The 17,833-nt window shown below is 35.0% G+C and overlaps 2 protein-coding genes across 5 annotated transcripts; both read right to left on the minus strand.

The window, feature by feature from the left end:
- Positions 1-388: 388 nt before the first annotated feature.
- Positions 389-17,785, minus strand: LOC106387655 (golgin candidate 2). Of its 4 annotated transcripts, none has more exons than XM_048766444.1 (11): positions 6,303-7,222; positions 5,345-6,122; positions 4,938-5,048; positions 4,770-4,829; positions 4,540-4,597; positions 4,327-4,379; positions 4,125-4,217; positions 3,843-3,968; positions 3,726-3,773; positions 3,391-3,645; positions 389-2,392 (listed from the first exon to the last, which is right to left on the minus strand). In XM_048766444.1, the coding sequence occupies exons 2-11, from the start codon at positions 5,420-5,422 to the stop codon at positions 2,189-2,191; spliced, it is 1,086 nt and encodes a 361-aa protein (XP_048622401.1). In that variant the 5' UTR covers positions 5,423-6,122; positions 6,303-7,222; the 3' UTR covers positions 389-2,188. The 4 variants fall into 4 exon arrangements, 2 of the variants coding, with proteins under 2 accessions (XP_048622401.1, XP_048622400.1); XM_048766443.1 differs by lacking the exon at positions 389-2,392 and adding an exon at positions 2,824-3,109; XR_007327827.1 differs by lacking the exons at positions 389-2,392; positions 3,391-3,645; positions 3,726-3,773; ... (4 more) ...; positions 4,770-4,829; positions 4,938-5,048 and adding an exon at positions 13,851-17,785 and having other exon boundaries at positions 5,425-6,122; positions 6,303-11,520.
- Positions 10,513-11,355, minus strand: LOC106430827. Its single transcript, XM_013871624.1, has one exon. It carries the CDS (start codon positions 11,353-11,355, stop codon positions 10,513-10,515), a length of 843 nt encoding a protein of 280 aa, XP_013727078.1.
- Positions 17,786-17,833: the final 48 nt, after the last annotated feature.

The raw sequence follows: 17,833 nt of genomic DNA on the forward strand, positions 1-17,833 counted from the left end.
TATCATGCCATATAGTGTAAAATTTCGTGGGATATATCAGTATAGTCACCACTTCTCTTGCCTCTTATCATACTGATCTTATAGCATAGTTTTAAATCAGTAGAGATCATAGGTATAGTCTCGACCACTTATAAGGTATTAGGCGTTTGTTTTTCTTTAAAACCGAAGGAACTTGTTTTCTTCTTGCTCATTGTTTCTATTTGGAAACTATTTATAATTCAATGGGTCACATATCATTGGGTGTGTATAATGCCCTTTAGGCAATGCCTTAGCCATAGTTTCTTTACTAGGCTTACTATACCTTTTTCATGATTTCTTACTTGGTATTATGCTCTTTAGGCAAAAATAGAATCATTCATATGTTCAAGTAAGATCAGGCAAGATAATGAATTCAAAACCAATTCCATTGTATATATAAAATCGTGAATGACAATTAGGTTAAAGCAAATCACAAATCAAGGACTTTAAAATAAAATGTCGAGATCCCTCTTAGTCAATAGACATGTCGGCCACTCCTTGAGTTATATTGGACACGACTCCCTTGGATTCATCCTGATCTATGTCAGTTTTATTTGTATCAGGATATCTCATCTCACTGCTCCTCTTTAGTACCTTGTCATTCTCAATCACCGTTAGATAAGAGATTAGGTCATTGTAAGTGGTAGAACCTCTTTCTATGTAGATATGTTTTGACAACAAATCTTCTGGATGGAAAGTGGAGTATGTATTGAATAGACAATCATTATCTGTTACCTTTTCTCCACATAATCTCTGTTGGTACACGGCCCTAGACAAGGCAAAGTGAAACTCGGCCACTGTCTCAAAGTCTTGGAATCTGAGACTCATCCATTCATGTTTGACCTTTGGTAATAATACCATAGTGTATCTGGACTTTAATTATGTCCAAAGGTCACGAGGATTCTCAATATGTAGATACTGATTTCTCAGTTCCTCAATGAGATGATGGCGCATTATTGTAATGGCTCTTAACTTTTCACTTTCAATTTCATCATTTCTTTCAATGATACATTTCCCGAGTCCTCTAGACTTCAGGGCAACTGAAGTGTTCATTTTCATTATGGATAATATCTTCCAGAGAGATTTAGAATGGTATAATCCATGGGTTCAAATCTCGGCATCTGAAATCATATTATCAATTTATGATTTAGAATTCTTGCAACCAATTAAATAATCAGCGCATATGATCTCATAAGTCTCTCTATGATACTTAGACCACACGGTCATGTTTTGTGATGCTTAGACTTCACGGCCATTATTTGATACAACGATCTTAAGGATCGGATCATGATGCAATCCGGTTTATATAACCATCCGGATACTAGGCCACACGGCCATATGAATATGCATTTAGCCAAACGGCTTTTAATCAATCAAGGGCACAAGCCCGCAAGTGTGTACAATGTATTTAGGCCTCACGGCCATATACAAAACGGGATCTAGATGCATTCAATCCTATTTCTTAGTTGCATATCTATTAGGTTTTAGAATAATCTAGCAACCTAACTCTCATTCAATATGTAAATTCTTTAAATCAATCTTTCAAGTTTTAAGTAATGAGAGATTTAAGGTTTCAAGGCCTTTAGGAATTTTAAAATTCGAGATTAGGATTTTTGTTTAAACAAGATTCAGATTCAAGTTTTAAAACAATCCTAATCATAGCTCTAGGCGATCAATCAAACACTCAAGTTTCAAATCAAAATTAAAACCGATTTTCCAAAATTAGGGTTTTAGGGGATTTCGAAAACTTTGATCTTTGATCAAGGGGATTTGATTTGAGATTCAAAAACCTTTAAGGTTCTGATTTTAATTGATCAATGGATCAATCTCGTTCTTAGGTTTTAGATCGAACTTATAGAGCTTCGATTTACTCATAGGGGATTGATCTATTTAACATATGGCCTTTAGTTTTAGAGATTATATTTTAAGGTTTCAATCTTTACAAAACAACCAAATTCGATTCTTGTTTTCAGATTTCGAATTACCTTTATTTTGTAGGGTTGAACCGGACCACCAAAGTCAGATGAACCTCTAGTTGCACACGGACGTGAGCTGGCTCCTTATCGGGTCGCAAGCTGGGACGGGACGCGAGCTATCTGGAACGTCTTGCGTCTGGTCACGGACGTGTGCTGAGGTAGTCGGACGCGATCGGGACGCGTCTTCTTCTTATCTAGTTCGCGAGCTGCTGCAAGCGGCTGATCTGAATTGCGAGCTGGCTGTGACGCGAACGTGAGCTGGTTCTGTTGTGTACATGAAGCTGCGAATGTCTAGGATCAGGAACGCTTAAGAGCTTTAGCTGATCAGGTGTTTGCAAGCCGAACGGAAGCAAGAACAAGTTAAGGTTCTTCGGGATTAGATCTTTGCACCAACTCCTCTTAGCTCATGAAATAAAAACAAGGAGTATTAGATTACATGAACACCATAATCTGAACAAGATATCATCAAACAACTAAGGTATGATAAACTTATCTTTCACTGGATTTAAATTTGGCTAGAAAATCATATTGGTTTGGATTAGGGTTCCAAAAAACCAAGACGGCGCCGCGTATTGTTTCTGCGAGTGAGGGCGCGTCTGAGATCGGATCGACGAACGGTTTGCGCTGATGGATTCGTCTCGTCAAGAGCTTCAAGATGATATATGGCTCGTCGTCTGGTTCCTCGGGGTTTGAGAGATAGATCGATTTTAAGTTGCGCCTGATTTAGGGTTTATGTGTGACGGATTTTAGGTTAGGTTTAGGGGTTTTTCTTTCTCATGGTTTTGGGAGTCTATCGTGCTGATAACGTGTTGTAATTAGAGACTTTAGAGACTGAATATTTCTCTGTTATTATTAATGATCGAGAGGTTCCTTTATATAAGGATTACAAGATGAAGATAAATGAAAAGTATCCAAAAACTAAACTCACTATGATTAGGAAAACTACTAATACATAATAATGGAAAGATTACATCTACTAGGAAAAGGAAAGAGTTTCCTTTTCTCCAAGTTTTGTGGCCACCTTTCTCTCTCCTGAAGTTGGCTCTCTCTCTCCTCTCTCTAAGGCTTCGACCATCTCTCCATCTTCTAGGTATTGGGCCGGTCTTGGGCCGGACCTAGTTAATGGCAATTCACTCCATGATTTATAACAATATACTCAATCACAGGTTACGCAAGCTTTCTTTTATTGTCTACAGACCCGTGAGATGTTAAGTGCATTGCATGTAAAGTATCAAGATCTCGAATATATAACGTGTTGTTATTCCTGTGAAAGGGTTTTAACTAAGGAAACAAGCTATTGAAGGGAACTATTACTAAAGTTCTCTTAGGAAATCACTGCGCCTGATTTGAGTTCAATTGAAGAAGTACTGGAGTGAGAGAGTAAGATGTATAGTACCCAGAGATGAAGGCAAACCAGATAGACCAAAGCCCATTTTTTAGCAGTCGGGTTTCTACGCAAGAAGACAGTTCCAGAGACGAATATAGCGTTTAGTTGCATCACTAGCCATCCCAAATGTTTCTTTCCTGACCTGATTTTACTTTGGAAAGCTGGTTTTAACTTTGATCCTGAGAGTTTCCATTCTCCTGCTTCAAGATCTTGGGACGAGGCTTCGGTTGCAGACATGCCTTTGTTATCTTCTATAAGCCTTGCCTAGCAAAGAATCAAACTTTGGTTGTGTGTAGGTGAAGAACAGATTTTTGGGAGCAGATTGGTGGGATTCATCGATGTACCTCGATTCTAAACAGTATAGTTGCTTTCTCTGATGAAAGCGCTTCGACCTGGTGAATTTGGCAAGAGAGTCAGGAACCTTTTATCTGAATTCTTGTTATTGAAAAGTGTTCATGTACCTGGGATTGTTTTTGAATAAGATGGTCAGTTAGTTGGTCAAGTCTTCGTCTCAGTTCAGTTTCCACTTCAGTTGGTTCTTCGAGGTCTTTCTTCATCGTACTGATGTCTGCTTCCAGTTTATTTGCCTGGAGTTTTAACAAAGGAACCAATGTCAATAGTGACAGTATGTGTCTTGAGCAACAGCCCAATCTTTCATAGAAAACTTATACAGCTGCATATACCAAATCATTCCATATTGAACCTGGAGAGTAAGTCACAAGTAGGTAACTGTGGTATCTAACCTTATCTTGCAACCGTCCGATTTTATCAGTCAGCAAAGAAATCTCTGCTTCAAGCATCTGGTGTTCGAATATGTCTCCTCTGGAAGCATCTAACTACATAGGCCACATGTAAGCAGCATGATTCCCAGACCAAATAAAGAAAAATTTATATGCTGAAATTGAGAAAAAACAAAATAAAGAAAAGAAGGAAGAGTCAAAGCACCTTGTTTAAAAGATTTCCACTTCCCCGGATATTAGAAGTTTTTCGCTTCAGAACTACATGATAAACACTTCTTTAAAGAAATACAGAAGTGCTTATTGCCAAATGACCATGAGTAGTAAAACAGAGTTATTTGGAGTAGAGGAAGTTTCTCTAACAGGGAATTCTTCAATACATATTAGTAACTATTACATTTCCTTAGGAAAGCACCTATACCTTCAAGAGCAGACTCTTTAACCTCAACTTGTTCCCGGAGTAAAGTTACCTGATCTATCTGGTACATCAGAAAAAAAAAAGAGATTGGTAAACAAATGCACATACATAGCTGGTTATAAAACCTTGATCCAAGCTCCCTTTGCCTCATACGAGTGTATATTTTCCAATAGCAACAACTATCATGAACATTTTACCTATATTGTTTCAACTGAATAAAGTAATCTATATACCTGAGTTTGGAGCTTCTTCTGCCCAGCAGCAAACGATCTTGTAAGTTCAGTGTTTGTCGCCTAAAACATTCCATTTATTATGTTCAAATCAGATCAAATCATCTTGCTCCACTTATAAAGTAACAAAACTTTCAATTGTCGGCAAACAAATTATGCATTCTGTAATACCTCTAATCCGGCCAGGTGTGAAAAAACTTCCATTCTAGTATTGTTATGCTTCTGTTTTTCGAGGTCAGCTGCGTCCAGTGTTTCCATCATGTTTGTTTGCAACTCCGCAGCCTAACGATATAGGACAACAACAGCAAATATATAGTTCACCTTGCTCGAGTAATACAGAGATCAAATCATATTATAGGCGTCGGCAACAATGACATGCGTGATCTTTGCAGTTTAGACCGAAGGACACAACTAGTGTTTTGCTAGTGTCAAAGATAATGAGCATGCCATTTATTAATCTGAATCAACTAATATGAATGCATTCATATTGTCAATCAAAACACAACACAGAGTCTAAGCAATCTTAAGTACTTACTACCTTCATCAATGCAAGGAAAAAAAACATAAAAAACTGCTACCTCTCGTGCCTGTTGTTTAGCTCGTTCGTCGACTATTTTCTCTAAACTCTGTTTTTCACCCTCAAGTCTTGCTACCATATATTCTCACGCTCTTTGATAACCTCTACAGCTTTTGCTGCAACTTTCTAAGCAAAAACTTTCTCTCTTCTCCTCCTCCGCTCATCCCTCTGACGCTCCCTCTCAGAGTCAGTGCTCGAGTCAGACTCATAATCCGATTCAGAATCATCACTTGAAAACGAAGAATCCTTCCTCTCTAGTCCATCAGAAACATTGCTCTTTGAGACTTCCCCCCTCACTTGTTTCCTCCATACATCACTTCTTATAGGCTCACGACCTTCTTTTCTTCCTACATTTGATAATTTCTCCCTAATGAAAGTCTCAGTAGTATATCTTGTGGAGTTATCCAGAGGAGATGGTGCAGCAGCATTAACATCCTTCTCAGACTCTTTGTGCGTATCCTGAGAAGCATTCTTACTTTTCATGTCAGCATCAGAAGGGCGGCTAGACCCTTCCTTATCCATCTGTTTTTGTGGCATCCCTCCATTACCACTACTCTTGCTTGATCAGATCTGCGCAGCGTTTTACCGCTAGGTTTTAGCTCTAATGAGTTCCTCTGAGATCCACCATCACTACTACTACTACCTTCATATGTTTTCTTCCTCAACTGATCTTTCAACGAAACAAGACTTGCGGATTTTGAAAAGGTCTCAAATGCCTCGTCATAGGTGGTCTCAGGCTTCTCATCTTTTCGAAGAGACTCTGCTGCCTGCTGATCAATCTGCAAAGCACCACCGTTTTACATTAATCCCAAATCAATTAAGTTCCATGATTAACGTAGATCACATCCATTTGAGATGAACTTTTACTTCCCAGGAAACTAAAGCATCGATCTATGATGAGAGATTTCAATTAGAGATTCTCATCGAAATAGAAAGAGTAATGAGATTCGACATTTCACCTGTTGAAGAATCGTTTCGGCGGCTTTGAGCTTCGACGAGATCCAATTCGCCATTTTCTTCAACTGTCCGTCAAATTGAGATGACACTAAAGAGCCAAAACGGCACCGTCTCGTCAGTGATCCTGAATTGGTCTCATCAGACGAAACGAGGAGGAAGAAGAATTGGAGGTGAAATATTACAGTGACGAGACGGTGACGTAGTTCATTAGCAAACCCAGAAAGCGACTCCTCCACACTAACCAAACCGGATCCGGTCAGTGTTTCGGTTCACGATTCATATAAAATTTTAAAGATGTGTTTTGAATAAAGAAGAGAAGAGAGGAATTGGTGTGTCTTATTCCATGAATAATGAATTCTTTATATATAGATACAATATGAGGGTTTAGCTTGGAGACCAAGTACAAGTAAATCTTGGTGAACAAGATTTTCTATAATTGACATCACAATAAATATAACACTTCTCCTTGATGTCTATTATGCGCGTATGATACTGCCTCGTTAAAAAACCTTACCAGGAAAACCCAGTGGGAAAAACCATGGTTAAGAGAAAAAGAGTGCAGCGCGCAATTACTTCCCCTCATGTATACTAACGTCAAGATCCTTGAGACGATGTAATCCAATAAGATGAACCAACTTCTTGAAAGTAGAAGTGGGTAGCGCATTGGTGAATAAGTCAGATTAATTGTCACTTGAACGAACTTGAACGATACGAACATCGCCATTCTTCTGTAGATCATGGGTGAAAAAGAATTTCGGTAGAATGTGCTTTGTCCTGTCTCCTTTGATGTAACCATCTTTGAGTTGAGCGATACATGCAGCATTATCCTCATACATGACTGTTGGGGATTCTTTCCCTGTAGATAGACCACAATCTGACGGATCTTAACCATACACACTCGCGACTAGCTTCATGAATGGCTAAAATCTCTGCGTGGTTGGAAGAAGTAGCAGCAATTGCTTGCTTCATCGAACGCCAAGATATAGCAGTTCCACCACAAGTAAACACATATCCTGTTTGTGATCTAGCATTGTGGGGATCAGACATGTATCCAACATCTGCAAAACCAATCAAATCTTCTGTGGATGGGTTAGAAAAGAATATTCCCATGTCTTTCGTACCTTGGAGGTATCGGAGTATATGTTTTATTCCATTCCAATGCCTACGAGTTGGGCATGAACTAAACCTTGCCAGTAGATTCACTGCAAATGATATATCAGGTCTTGTATGACTGGCAAGGTACATTAATGCCCCTATAGCACTTAAGTATGGTACTTCAGGACCAAGAACTTCTTCATTCTTCTCTCTAGGGCGGAAGGGATCTTTATTCACATCGAGTGATCTTACCACCATTGGACTACTCAAAGGATGTGCTTGATCCATAGAAAATTGTTTAGCAACCTTTTCTGTGTAAGTTTCTTGATGCACTAAGATTCCATTCTTAAAGTGCTCAATTTGTAGTCCCAAGCAAAATCTTGTTTTTCCAAGATCTTTCATCTCAAATTCTTTCTTCAAGTAATCCATTGTAATTGAAATCTCTTCAGGAGTTCCAATAATGTTTAAATCATCAACATACACTGCAATTATAACATATCCTTTCTCAAATCTTTTTATAAAGATACATGGACTGATAGGATCGTTTTTATAGCCTTCTTTCAACAAGTACTCACTTAGGCGATTATACCACATACGTCCTGATTGTTTCAGTCCATAACGAGATCGATTTAACTTTATGCTATAACTTTCTCGAGAATTAGAATTTGCTGCTTCTGGCAGTTTAAATCCTTCAGGGACTTTCATGTAAATGTCAGTATCTAGTGGGCCATATAAGTAAGCTGTGACTACATCCATTAAGCGTAAATCAAGTCCTTCCTTTATCGCCAGACTGATAAGGAACCTGAATGTAGTAGCATCCACCACAGGAGAGTATGTCTCTTCATAATCAATTCCTGGTATTTGTGAAAATCCTTGAGCAACTAAACGTGCTTTGTATCTCACAATCTCACCATTTTCATTCATTTTTCGCACAAAAACCCATTTATATCCCACTGGTTTTACACCTTTAGGTGTACGGACTACAAGTCCAAACACTGCTCTCTTTACAAGAGATTTTAATTCAGCATCTATTGCTTCTTTCCATTTTGGCCAATCACTTCTTCGTGTACACTCTTCAATAGATTTTGGTTCATGATCCTCTTCCATAAGATTAACTGCTACATTGTATGCAAAAATATCATTGACGTCGATTTGCTTTCGGTTCCATTTCATTCCAGACATGACATAGTTAGTTGAGATCTCTTCAATATCAGGTACCTGAATTTCTTTTTGTGTCATGTTCTCTTCTGGAGATTTTTCATTTGTAGTAATTACCTCGGTTTCATTATTGCCAATTTCTGCTCCTTTTCTTTTTCGAGGATTTTTATCTTTAGAACCGATAGGTTTACCACGCTTCAGGCGTGTTTTAGACTCATTAGCAGATTGATTTTGTCCTTTTTGGAAATTCATTCTAACTGGAGCATTTACAACTGGGATATGTGACACAGTCACTCTTTTTGGGTTAGTAAATGCATCTGGCAACTGGTTTGCTAAGCTTTGTAAATGAATTATCTTTTGGACTTCTAGGTCACATTCTTTAGTTCGAGAATCAAGATAAGATAATGATAATTCATTCCAATTAATATCCTTTCCCAACTGTTTCTTCTCTTCCCCTAATGTTGGAAAAACAGACTCATTAAAATGACAGTCTACGAATCGGGCCTTAAATAAATCCCCTGTGGATGGCTCCAAGTATTTAATTATTGATGGAGAATCATATCCAACATATATTCCTAAACTTCTTTGAGGTCCCATTTTAGATCGCTGTGGTGGAGCAATCGGAACATATACTGCACATCCGAATATCTTAAGATGGGAAATATTGGGCTCATGACCCATAATCAATTGTGATGGGGAGAATTGATGATTACTCGTTGGCCTTATGCGAATCAACGCTGCTGCATGTAATATAGCATGCCCCCATGCAGAGACTGAGAGTTTTGATTACATAAGCAATGGTCTAGCAATCAACTGAAGACGTTTAATTAACGATTCAGCTAAACCATTTTGTGTGTGAACATGTGCTACAGGATGTTCAACACTTATCCCAATAGACATGCAATAATCATTAAAAGTCTGGGACATGAATTCACCAGCATTGTCTAGGCGAATTGCCTTAAGGGAAAAATCTGGAAAATGTGCTCGTAATTTGATCAATTGAGCAAGCAGTCTCGCAAACGCCAGGTTGCGAGTTGATAACAAAGAAACATGTGACCATCTTGTTGATGTGTCAATTAGAACCATAAAATATCTAAAGGTTCCACATGGTGGGTGACTCGGCCCACAAATGTCTCCTTGAATACGTTCCAGAAAGTTTATTAATTCATGAATTATCTTGGCTGGTGAAGGCCTTATAATCAATTTGCCTTGAGAACAAGCAGCACATGAATAATCATTAGGAAGAATCTTCTGGTTCTTCAGTGGATGCCCACATGAATTTGTGATTATCTTTCGCATCATTGTTGAACCGGGATGACCTAACCGGTCATGCCAAACAGTAATATTTTCAGTAAACTTCTGGTTTACTATGGAATTTGCCTCAATTGCACTAATCTTAGTGTAATATAATCCAGTAGAGAATGTTGGTAGTCTTTCTACTACTTTCTTAGAGCCATGAATAATACTTGTAATGTGAAGAAATTTAATATTTCCTTCATTCCTAGTCTCAATATGATATCCATTTCTGCGAATATCTTTAAAACTTAGTAAGTTTCTTTAAGACTTAGGGGAATACAATGCATCAACAATTTCAAGTTGTGCTCCCATAGGAAGTATTATGTTTGCTCTTCGAGAGCCTTCAATTATCTTTGCACTACCTGTTATAGTGCTCACACTTGCTTCTCTATTTATTAAATGAGAAAAGTATTTCTTATTTTTCAGAATTGTGTGACTAGTTGCACTGTCTGCTAAACATAAATCTCCACCATCCATTTCTCTTCAAATAAATAAATAAAATAAATTATAATCTCATATAAAATAATAAAATAGGTTAAATTCATTAATGCAAAAGAAACAACATCTTAGTAAATAAAAACCAAAGCCAATAACTAAAAGCCAAATGATTAAAAGCCAATAAATAAACTAAAACAAAGCATCTCTTAAATAGTTATTACTCAATCACTTTTTGTCTTCATCAACGAGAAAATCGGAAAGGTCAAGGTGAGTGGCATCACCAAAATGAAAATCATCCTCTCCACCTTCGTACACCATGTTTGTTTCCACATTCTTTCCCTTTTGTTTTACTGACTGTTGATACAAGGCAACAAGATGTGTTGGTGTACGGCACGTACGAGCCCAATGGTCTTTACTTCCACATCGGTAGCATTCATTTTCTTGTTTGTCACCATCTTTCTTTTCCCACTTCTGGTGAGAGTTAGAGTTCTTAAAAGAAACTCCCCGGACTCGAATTTGACCATATCCACGTCCACGTGTATCTCTACGACCATGTCCACGACCACGGCCACGACCGCGACCACGAGTGTAGCCATTTCCGCGGCCAGTGTTGTTCTGTTCAGTCACATTCGCTTCAGGGAATGGAGCAGAACCAGTTGGACGTAGTCCATGATTTTTCATCAAAAGCTCATTGTTCTGCTCAGCCACAAGGAGACAAGATATAAGTTGGGAATACTTCTGGAATCCCTTTTCACGGTATTGTGTCTGCAGGACAACATTATTTGCATGAAAAGTAGAGAATGTCTTCTCTAACTTATCAGCTTCCGTGATTTTCTCCCCACATAACTCCAACTTGGAAGTAATTTTGAACAAGGCTGAGTTGTAATCACTTACAGACTTAAAGTCTTGTAATCTCAGATGTGCCCATTCATAACGACCTTTAGGTAAAATCACAGTTTTCTGGTGATCATACCTTTCCTTTAAGTCGTTCCAAAGGACTTGTGGATCTTTTACCGTCAAATACTCATTTTTGAGATCTCCACGGAGGTGATGACGAAGGAATATCATAGCCTTTGCTTTATCTTGATTTTCGGCTTGATTTCCTTTTAGGATTGTACCTTCAAGTCACTTTGCCCTAAGGGAAAATTCGGCATCTAATGCCCAAGCCAAATAGTTGTTTCCAGTGATATCAAGAACTTCAAATTCAAGACTAGAAATTTTCGACATAGCTCACTGAAATAATAAAATAGTAATCAAATTCTTATAAATAAAATACGTAAAAATGAAATCATCCTTATTAAAAAGTAAATAAGCTATATATGCATATATTTACGTACAAAATTTATAAGGCAATATCAATATTTTATAATCAATGCATAACGTTTCTCACAAGTAAAAAAAAAAAAATTAATAAATTATTAATCGTAGCTCCACAAAACTAAACGTGTTACCAAACTATCAATCTACACGGCAAGGCAATAATGAGTTAACAATCTACATGTATTAGTGTGCTAAAATAAACTCATGTCATGTTGATCAATTCGAGCGAAACATATCTATATGTTAAAGAAAAATATTATGGGATGTAGCCATAAAAACAATATTAATAAAAATATGGTATGCAGCCGTAAAGTCAAAACTATGAAATATTCATTTGTGAATGCTATCAATAATTATATGCAGCCGTAATTTTCTAAGATCAATGCAGCTGTTAAAATTAAAAAATCAATCGATTCACACATGTGGGCTATATCTAATATGTCTAATCAAATAAAAACATGTGAGGAAAGAAAATAGCTAGCATGTATAAGAATTAAAATCAATGTGTACAAGCGATGTGATTAACTACTATGATTTAAAGGCATTGGTAGTTCACATGTTTAATAATAAACCACTAGGATAAGACCTGTGCTGGTAAATTTATATGAAAATTATTTAAGAAATATGGTATGAAAAAAAATTTGTATTATTGATCAAATTAATATATTTGGCCCTTAAACAATTTTTTTAAAAATTTTTTGTTAATTACATAATTTGTTTACTAATGAACTGATCCCATTTTTAAAAATATTTTAGGTCAAAAAATTATTTATCGCATAAAAACCTAACGTTTAGGCCGAAGAATCTCATGTCTATTATTTGGTTACAATGAAACTATGTCAACTCGGTTTTATACCATGATTTAGCAATTTAAAAATTAATTATGGTTATGAGAAGTTTACATTCACGTACAAATCATATCTATCTTCGATATTTTTTTTGTGTCATTTTGGTTATTGCTCGATATAAATATTGATTTTTAAGTTTATTCTCATTTCTTTCTTTTATTTTGGCATGGGATTTATAAAATGTTTAAGATTCAAAATTATTAAAGAGATGCATACTTAGGTTAAGATTTGCGCCTTCTGCAGAATAAATACTTATTTTGTATTTTTCTGCATATTATGAAATAATAAAATAATAAATATATTAAATGACTAAGAAATCATTTATTATTATGTAATAAATTGGCTTGCACATATAAATCAAATGACCGCTTTTGTTTATTCGCAGTCATTTTAGAATAAATAAATCAAAACAATCAATCTTATCTATCGTATATGATATATAATTAAATTTAAACGATATGAAGTATATATATTAACATAAACACCTATTAAAATAAAATTATTTATTTACATGATTTTATTATCATTGTATCTTATTATAGAAAAAAATTTAAACATTAATCACAAAAATTTATGTGAGACTTTTAACAGTTTTAGTAATTTATACTCGTTTTGAAAAATTCAAAATATAACATATACAAAAAAATCTAAATTTTAAATATATGATTAATGAAATTGTGTAATTTATTTTAATAGTAAAGAATTAAACAAAAATAATAGAAAGCATACAAATTATTAGCAAATCTTCATTATTTAAAATCATTAATTACTATATATATCATAATCACATTAGGAAATTCCGTAGGTTTTATTTAAGGAAATAATATATAATAAATAGCCACCTTGTTTAGTTGATATCATATGATATCATATAGTTGGTATTAAATGTTTATAGTGAGATATAAAAATCGAATTGGACCAACATGTTTTTCAATTTCAATGTGAAGCTGACACGTAGGACTAAGTAACTACCTAATTGATTGACACTTAAGGAAGGGGTCTTTCTAATTATTACAAAATTGAGGTTACATCTTTTCAAATGTTCCTCAATTAATATATAGGGGACGGATCTAGAGCCATATTCAATTTAATAATAAACCATGGATCTAGAGCCGTATTCAATTAATAATAAACGAGTATTAAGCCATATAAAAGAAGCAATAGCGTATGGTTACTCGTGATTCGGTTCATAACGTCGATACGATCTCAACGAGATTCAATGATTTTCATTCCTTGAAAACAAGGTCGAATCAATATGGTCGACTAAAAACTTATAAACTCAATCAATCAAGTATGAACTATGAATCCATTCTTACAAACCATGAATTGATAATAAGGATGATTTGAAAGAGGATTGAACAGAAACTAAAAATATAACATAATAAGAATCTATACCTATTAGCTCAAGATCGTTAGAGCTTCGTGCTGATATCGTGTTTTGAATAAAGAAGAGAAGACAAGAGAAGAGAGGAATTGGTGTGTCTTATTCCATGAATAATGAACTCTTTATATAGGAATACAATATGGTTTAGCTTGGAGACCAAGTACAAGTAAATATTGGTGACAAGACTTTCTATAATTGACATCACAATAAATATAACAAGATGAGCATTTTGGTTTAAATTCAATTTTAGTTTATTTTATTTGGATCGAATTTATTTTAACCAAATCATCCAAAATTAGATTGGTTTGGCTTATATCTGATTTGATTCAGTTTTAGTATTGATACTAGTTGTCTACCCGTACTACGTACCGAATAAGAAAATGATTAACATTCTCTTGTTTAATTATCATCTAAAATTAATTATCACTTGAAGACCTAGTAGCAGCAATGATTTCTCTGCAGAAAAAAAAACTAAAAAAAAAACTAAAACTTCGTAATGTAAGATAATTAAATGCTGAGACTTAAAAGTTAAAACTTTATCGCTTACTCTTTTACTAAACAACTATTTCTTCCGTTTCTTATTAAGTGTCGTTGTAAAAAAAAAATTTCGTTACAAAATAAGTTTCATTTTTAACTTTCAATGCAAAATTTATTAATTTTTACTAATAATTTATTTTTTTATTGGTTGGAATATGGTTAGGTGTATAGGTAATTGTGTTTTTATATAAAAAATATACAAAATTAATTATTTCCTTAATCTTTATGCACAAACTCAAAGTAACACTTAAAATAAAACTGACTGAGTATTATCTGAACTCGTCTACACCACTAACCACGAATTTCCAAAAAGACAGTATAACCTTCACTTCATCTTCTCTAAAATCATTTTATACACTTCGACAGCATTTTCAAGAGAAGAAAATCAAAGTATACGAAAGATGAAAGCATCGGTTACTTTGTGGAAAAAAATGAAACTGTTTGGAATAATTTTTTTTGTCAAAGTGATTCTAGTGTGCATTTAAAGTTGATGTAGTTGGGTATCGTTGCTGTAATGGTTGAGGCAGTTGGCACAGTTTTTTCCTCTTTTCGTTTTTTGTAGAGTAAAACTAAAAATAAATTGGTTTGTTCTCTTGTTTCAACTGTTTTTCTTTTCAGTAATTTGTTTTTCTTTTGAAAAATAAAGTTGAATTATTGGTCAATTGATTTATGCTTTTATTATACAAAAGATACCGAAGAAAATACGGAAAATATATAAACCAACATAGCTTAAATTTTTTAAGAAAAATAAGAAATAGGTAGTTAATATTTAGACTAAAGAAAATAGGAACTTCAGGAAAAAAAATTAATTATTTGTTTATAGTTTTTTAGCTTTTCCACATGTCAATTGTTTTTTAATTTTTTAAAATGATTTTCCACATGTCAGATTTTGATTGGAGATGCGACTTGTGCTTTTGTATATAAGGGATTCGGTTTGGTTGGTGTTTAGTCAGATTTAGTTTTGTTTTATCTGTTAGAGTTAATTTTTTAGTTTGTTCTACGCTAATTAGGCAAGGGCATTCGGGGTCCCAATCGGGTTTCGGTTTTATCCATTCGGGTTTTGTTTTTTTGGGTTTATCAAAATCAACCCCATTCGGGTTATATAAAATTTCGGTTCGGGACCAGTTCGGGTTCTATCGGGTTCGGGTCGGGATTAGTAAATCTTCTAAGAACCGGTATAACCCATTGTACTTTCGGGTTTGGGTCCCAATCGGTTCTTCGGTTTTAAAATACCTGATTTGTACCTATTTTGTAACTAAAACATAAATGAAATCGGTTCTTCGGATTTAAAATACATGATTTGTACATATTTTAATAGCCAAAACATATGAAAAAATGATTAAAAAATAAGAAAAAACATCAAACGTGATCATTCAAAATCAAGCGAAAGATAAACATAGTTAGTGATAGAAAGAAAACCAGATAAATGAAATCATAAAACAAAAACTAAGTTCTCATGAAATGAGAAACATTATTCAATGAAAACAAAACCAAAATCTAAAAACTCCAGGCTTCAACCGCCACATTCTACCATCAACCTTCGTGTAATAGATAATTATTTTAGAAGTTTAATAATATCTTAAAGTATTTTGGATACATATTAAGAATTAAGATCATATTTGGTAGAAGTTCTTTTTGTGATTTTAAATATTTCGGGTTCTATCGGATATCCATTTAGGTCCGGGTTCGGTTCGGATAATACCCATAACCCAAAATACCAAAAAAATGATCCATTCGGTATTTATGTCGGGTTCGGATTCATTTTTATCGGATCGGGTTCGGATCGAATTTTCGGGTTTGGTTTATTTGCCCAGCCCTAATGCTAATATCTTTATATATAAAGTAGATTTTTTCTCTTCTTCCGACAAGTGGCAGGGGGGTTTGCTGCCACGTGTCATCTTTTTGTCTTTTTACATTTTAGATCATTCTTCTTTTAGATTATTGCAATTTGGTTCACTATTTTCTAATTATACATTATCTAATCCTTCTCACACTAACTATCATCTTTTGAATTTTGCTAATATATTTTAATCTATTTTATTGTTCAAAAAATTGCAAAACGAATAAAGAAATAAGTAAAAAATATAAATGTACTTTAAATATTTAATTTATTCGCAGCTAAAAATAACATAAACTTTCGTTATTTTATTATTTTTTACTATTTTCTATTATTTCATTTACAACTATATATTTATCTTAATATTAACCAAACTAAAGCAGAACACATAATTTAAACATAAAACCACCATAATCCCAGAGAAAAAAAATGCCAAAGAAACACTAACTCAATAAAGGTCCAGAGCTCAAAGGCGATCAAGAACGAAAACTAACTTACCCCACTTTATCATAGAGTATCTTTGCCAGAACAATCAAAAGTCAGTAAAATGTAGAAATATAATCTTCAGATAAAGCAATCCCTCGAACACAAATGAGCGTGATCAAGGACCAATGCAAAGAACCAAGAAAGCGGGTTAGAGTAAGAATAATCAACAGAAGGCCAAAATCACCACGAAGCAGGAAGAGACATACATAACAAACGATAAGCACAACCACCAGCTAAGAGGTAAGAAGCATCTCACAAACTAAACAAGCACAAACAAGACGCCTATGCCGGGGAAGAACCACAAAATTCTGGATAGAAGGGACCAAAGCTCCAAGAGTCTAATATCACACATTTATACTAAGGGAAGAAGAGAACAACATGAGTGAGGGAGAAATGAAGCCAACCCCCGAGAAACATGAGTCCAGACTTGAGACCAGAAACAATCTTCCAAATCTACAGAGCATACTCGGAGGAGAACACTATCCAAACCTAGAGTGGCAAACATGGCGAAAGAGAGAGAGAGTCACAGAGACGCAAGCAGGGTTGAAAGCTGCAACGAGATGAAAGAACATAGCTGGAAGGGTAGACAAAACGAAATCATCAAATCGTGGAGCCGTCTTCGAGCTATAGAAGTCAGATCACCAAAAACCATATCTTGAAAACCAAGACGAGAGGGGAGTAACAATGGTAAGCCAACGACGAGGAAAACAACTTCAAAGACGACTAAACTCTGACTCAACCCAAAGAGATGCAGTTCCTAACATCAGCTAAAATCTAAGGAAGAAGAGGAGCATCCAATATTGCATGGAGTAGCCTAAAATGATGCGAGAAACAACCGCACAACTGGGAACTCCTAAACCCGATCTACAATAAATACCAGAAATCTCAAGGTGAAGAAGGCGATAAAGAACAAGAGCATGATGTGAGTCTTTTTTGGTGATGATGAGAAACACCGCATACCAGAAACGTAAAGAAAATACATAGATGTTGAAGGCTCAATGTAAAAATATGGGAAAAAACGAAAACATCTTGAAAGTTATAATGTTCAAAAATATAAAAAAAATTAAAAGAAAATTTTGACGCTGAAACCGTAAATCTTAGAATCAACAAATGCATAAATGCAAAGTTATTGAA

This window comes from Brassica napus, chromosome C8, assembly GCF_020379485.1.
Source record: "Brassica napus cultivar Da-Ae chromosome C8, Da-Ae, whole genome shotgun sequence".
NCBI classification, from domain to species: domain Eukaryota; kingdom Viridiplantae; phylum Streptophyta; class Magnoliopsida; order Brassicales; family Brassicaceae; genus Brassica; species Brassica napus.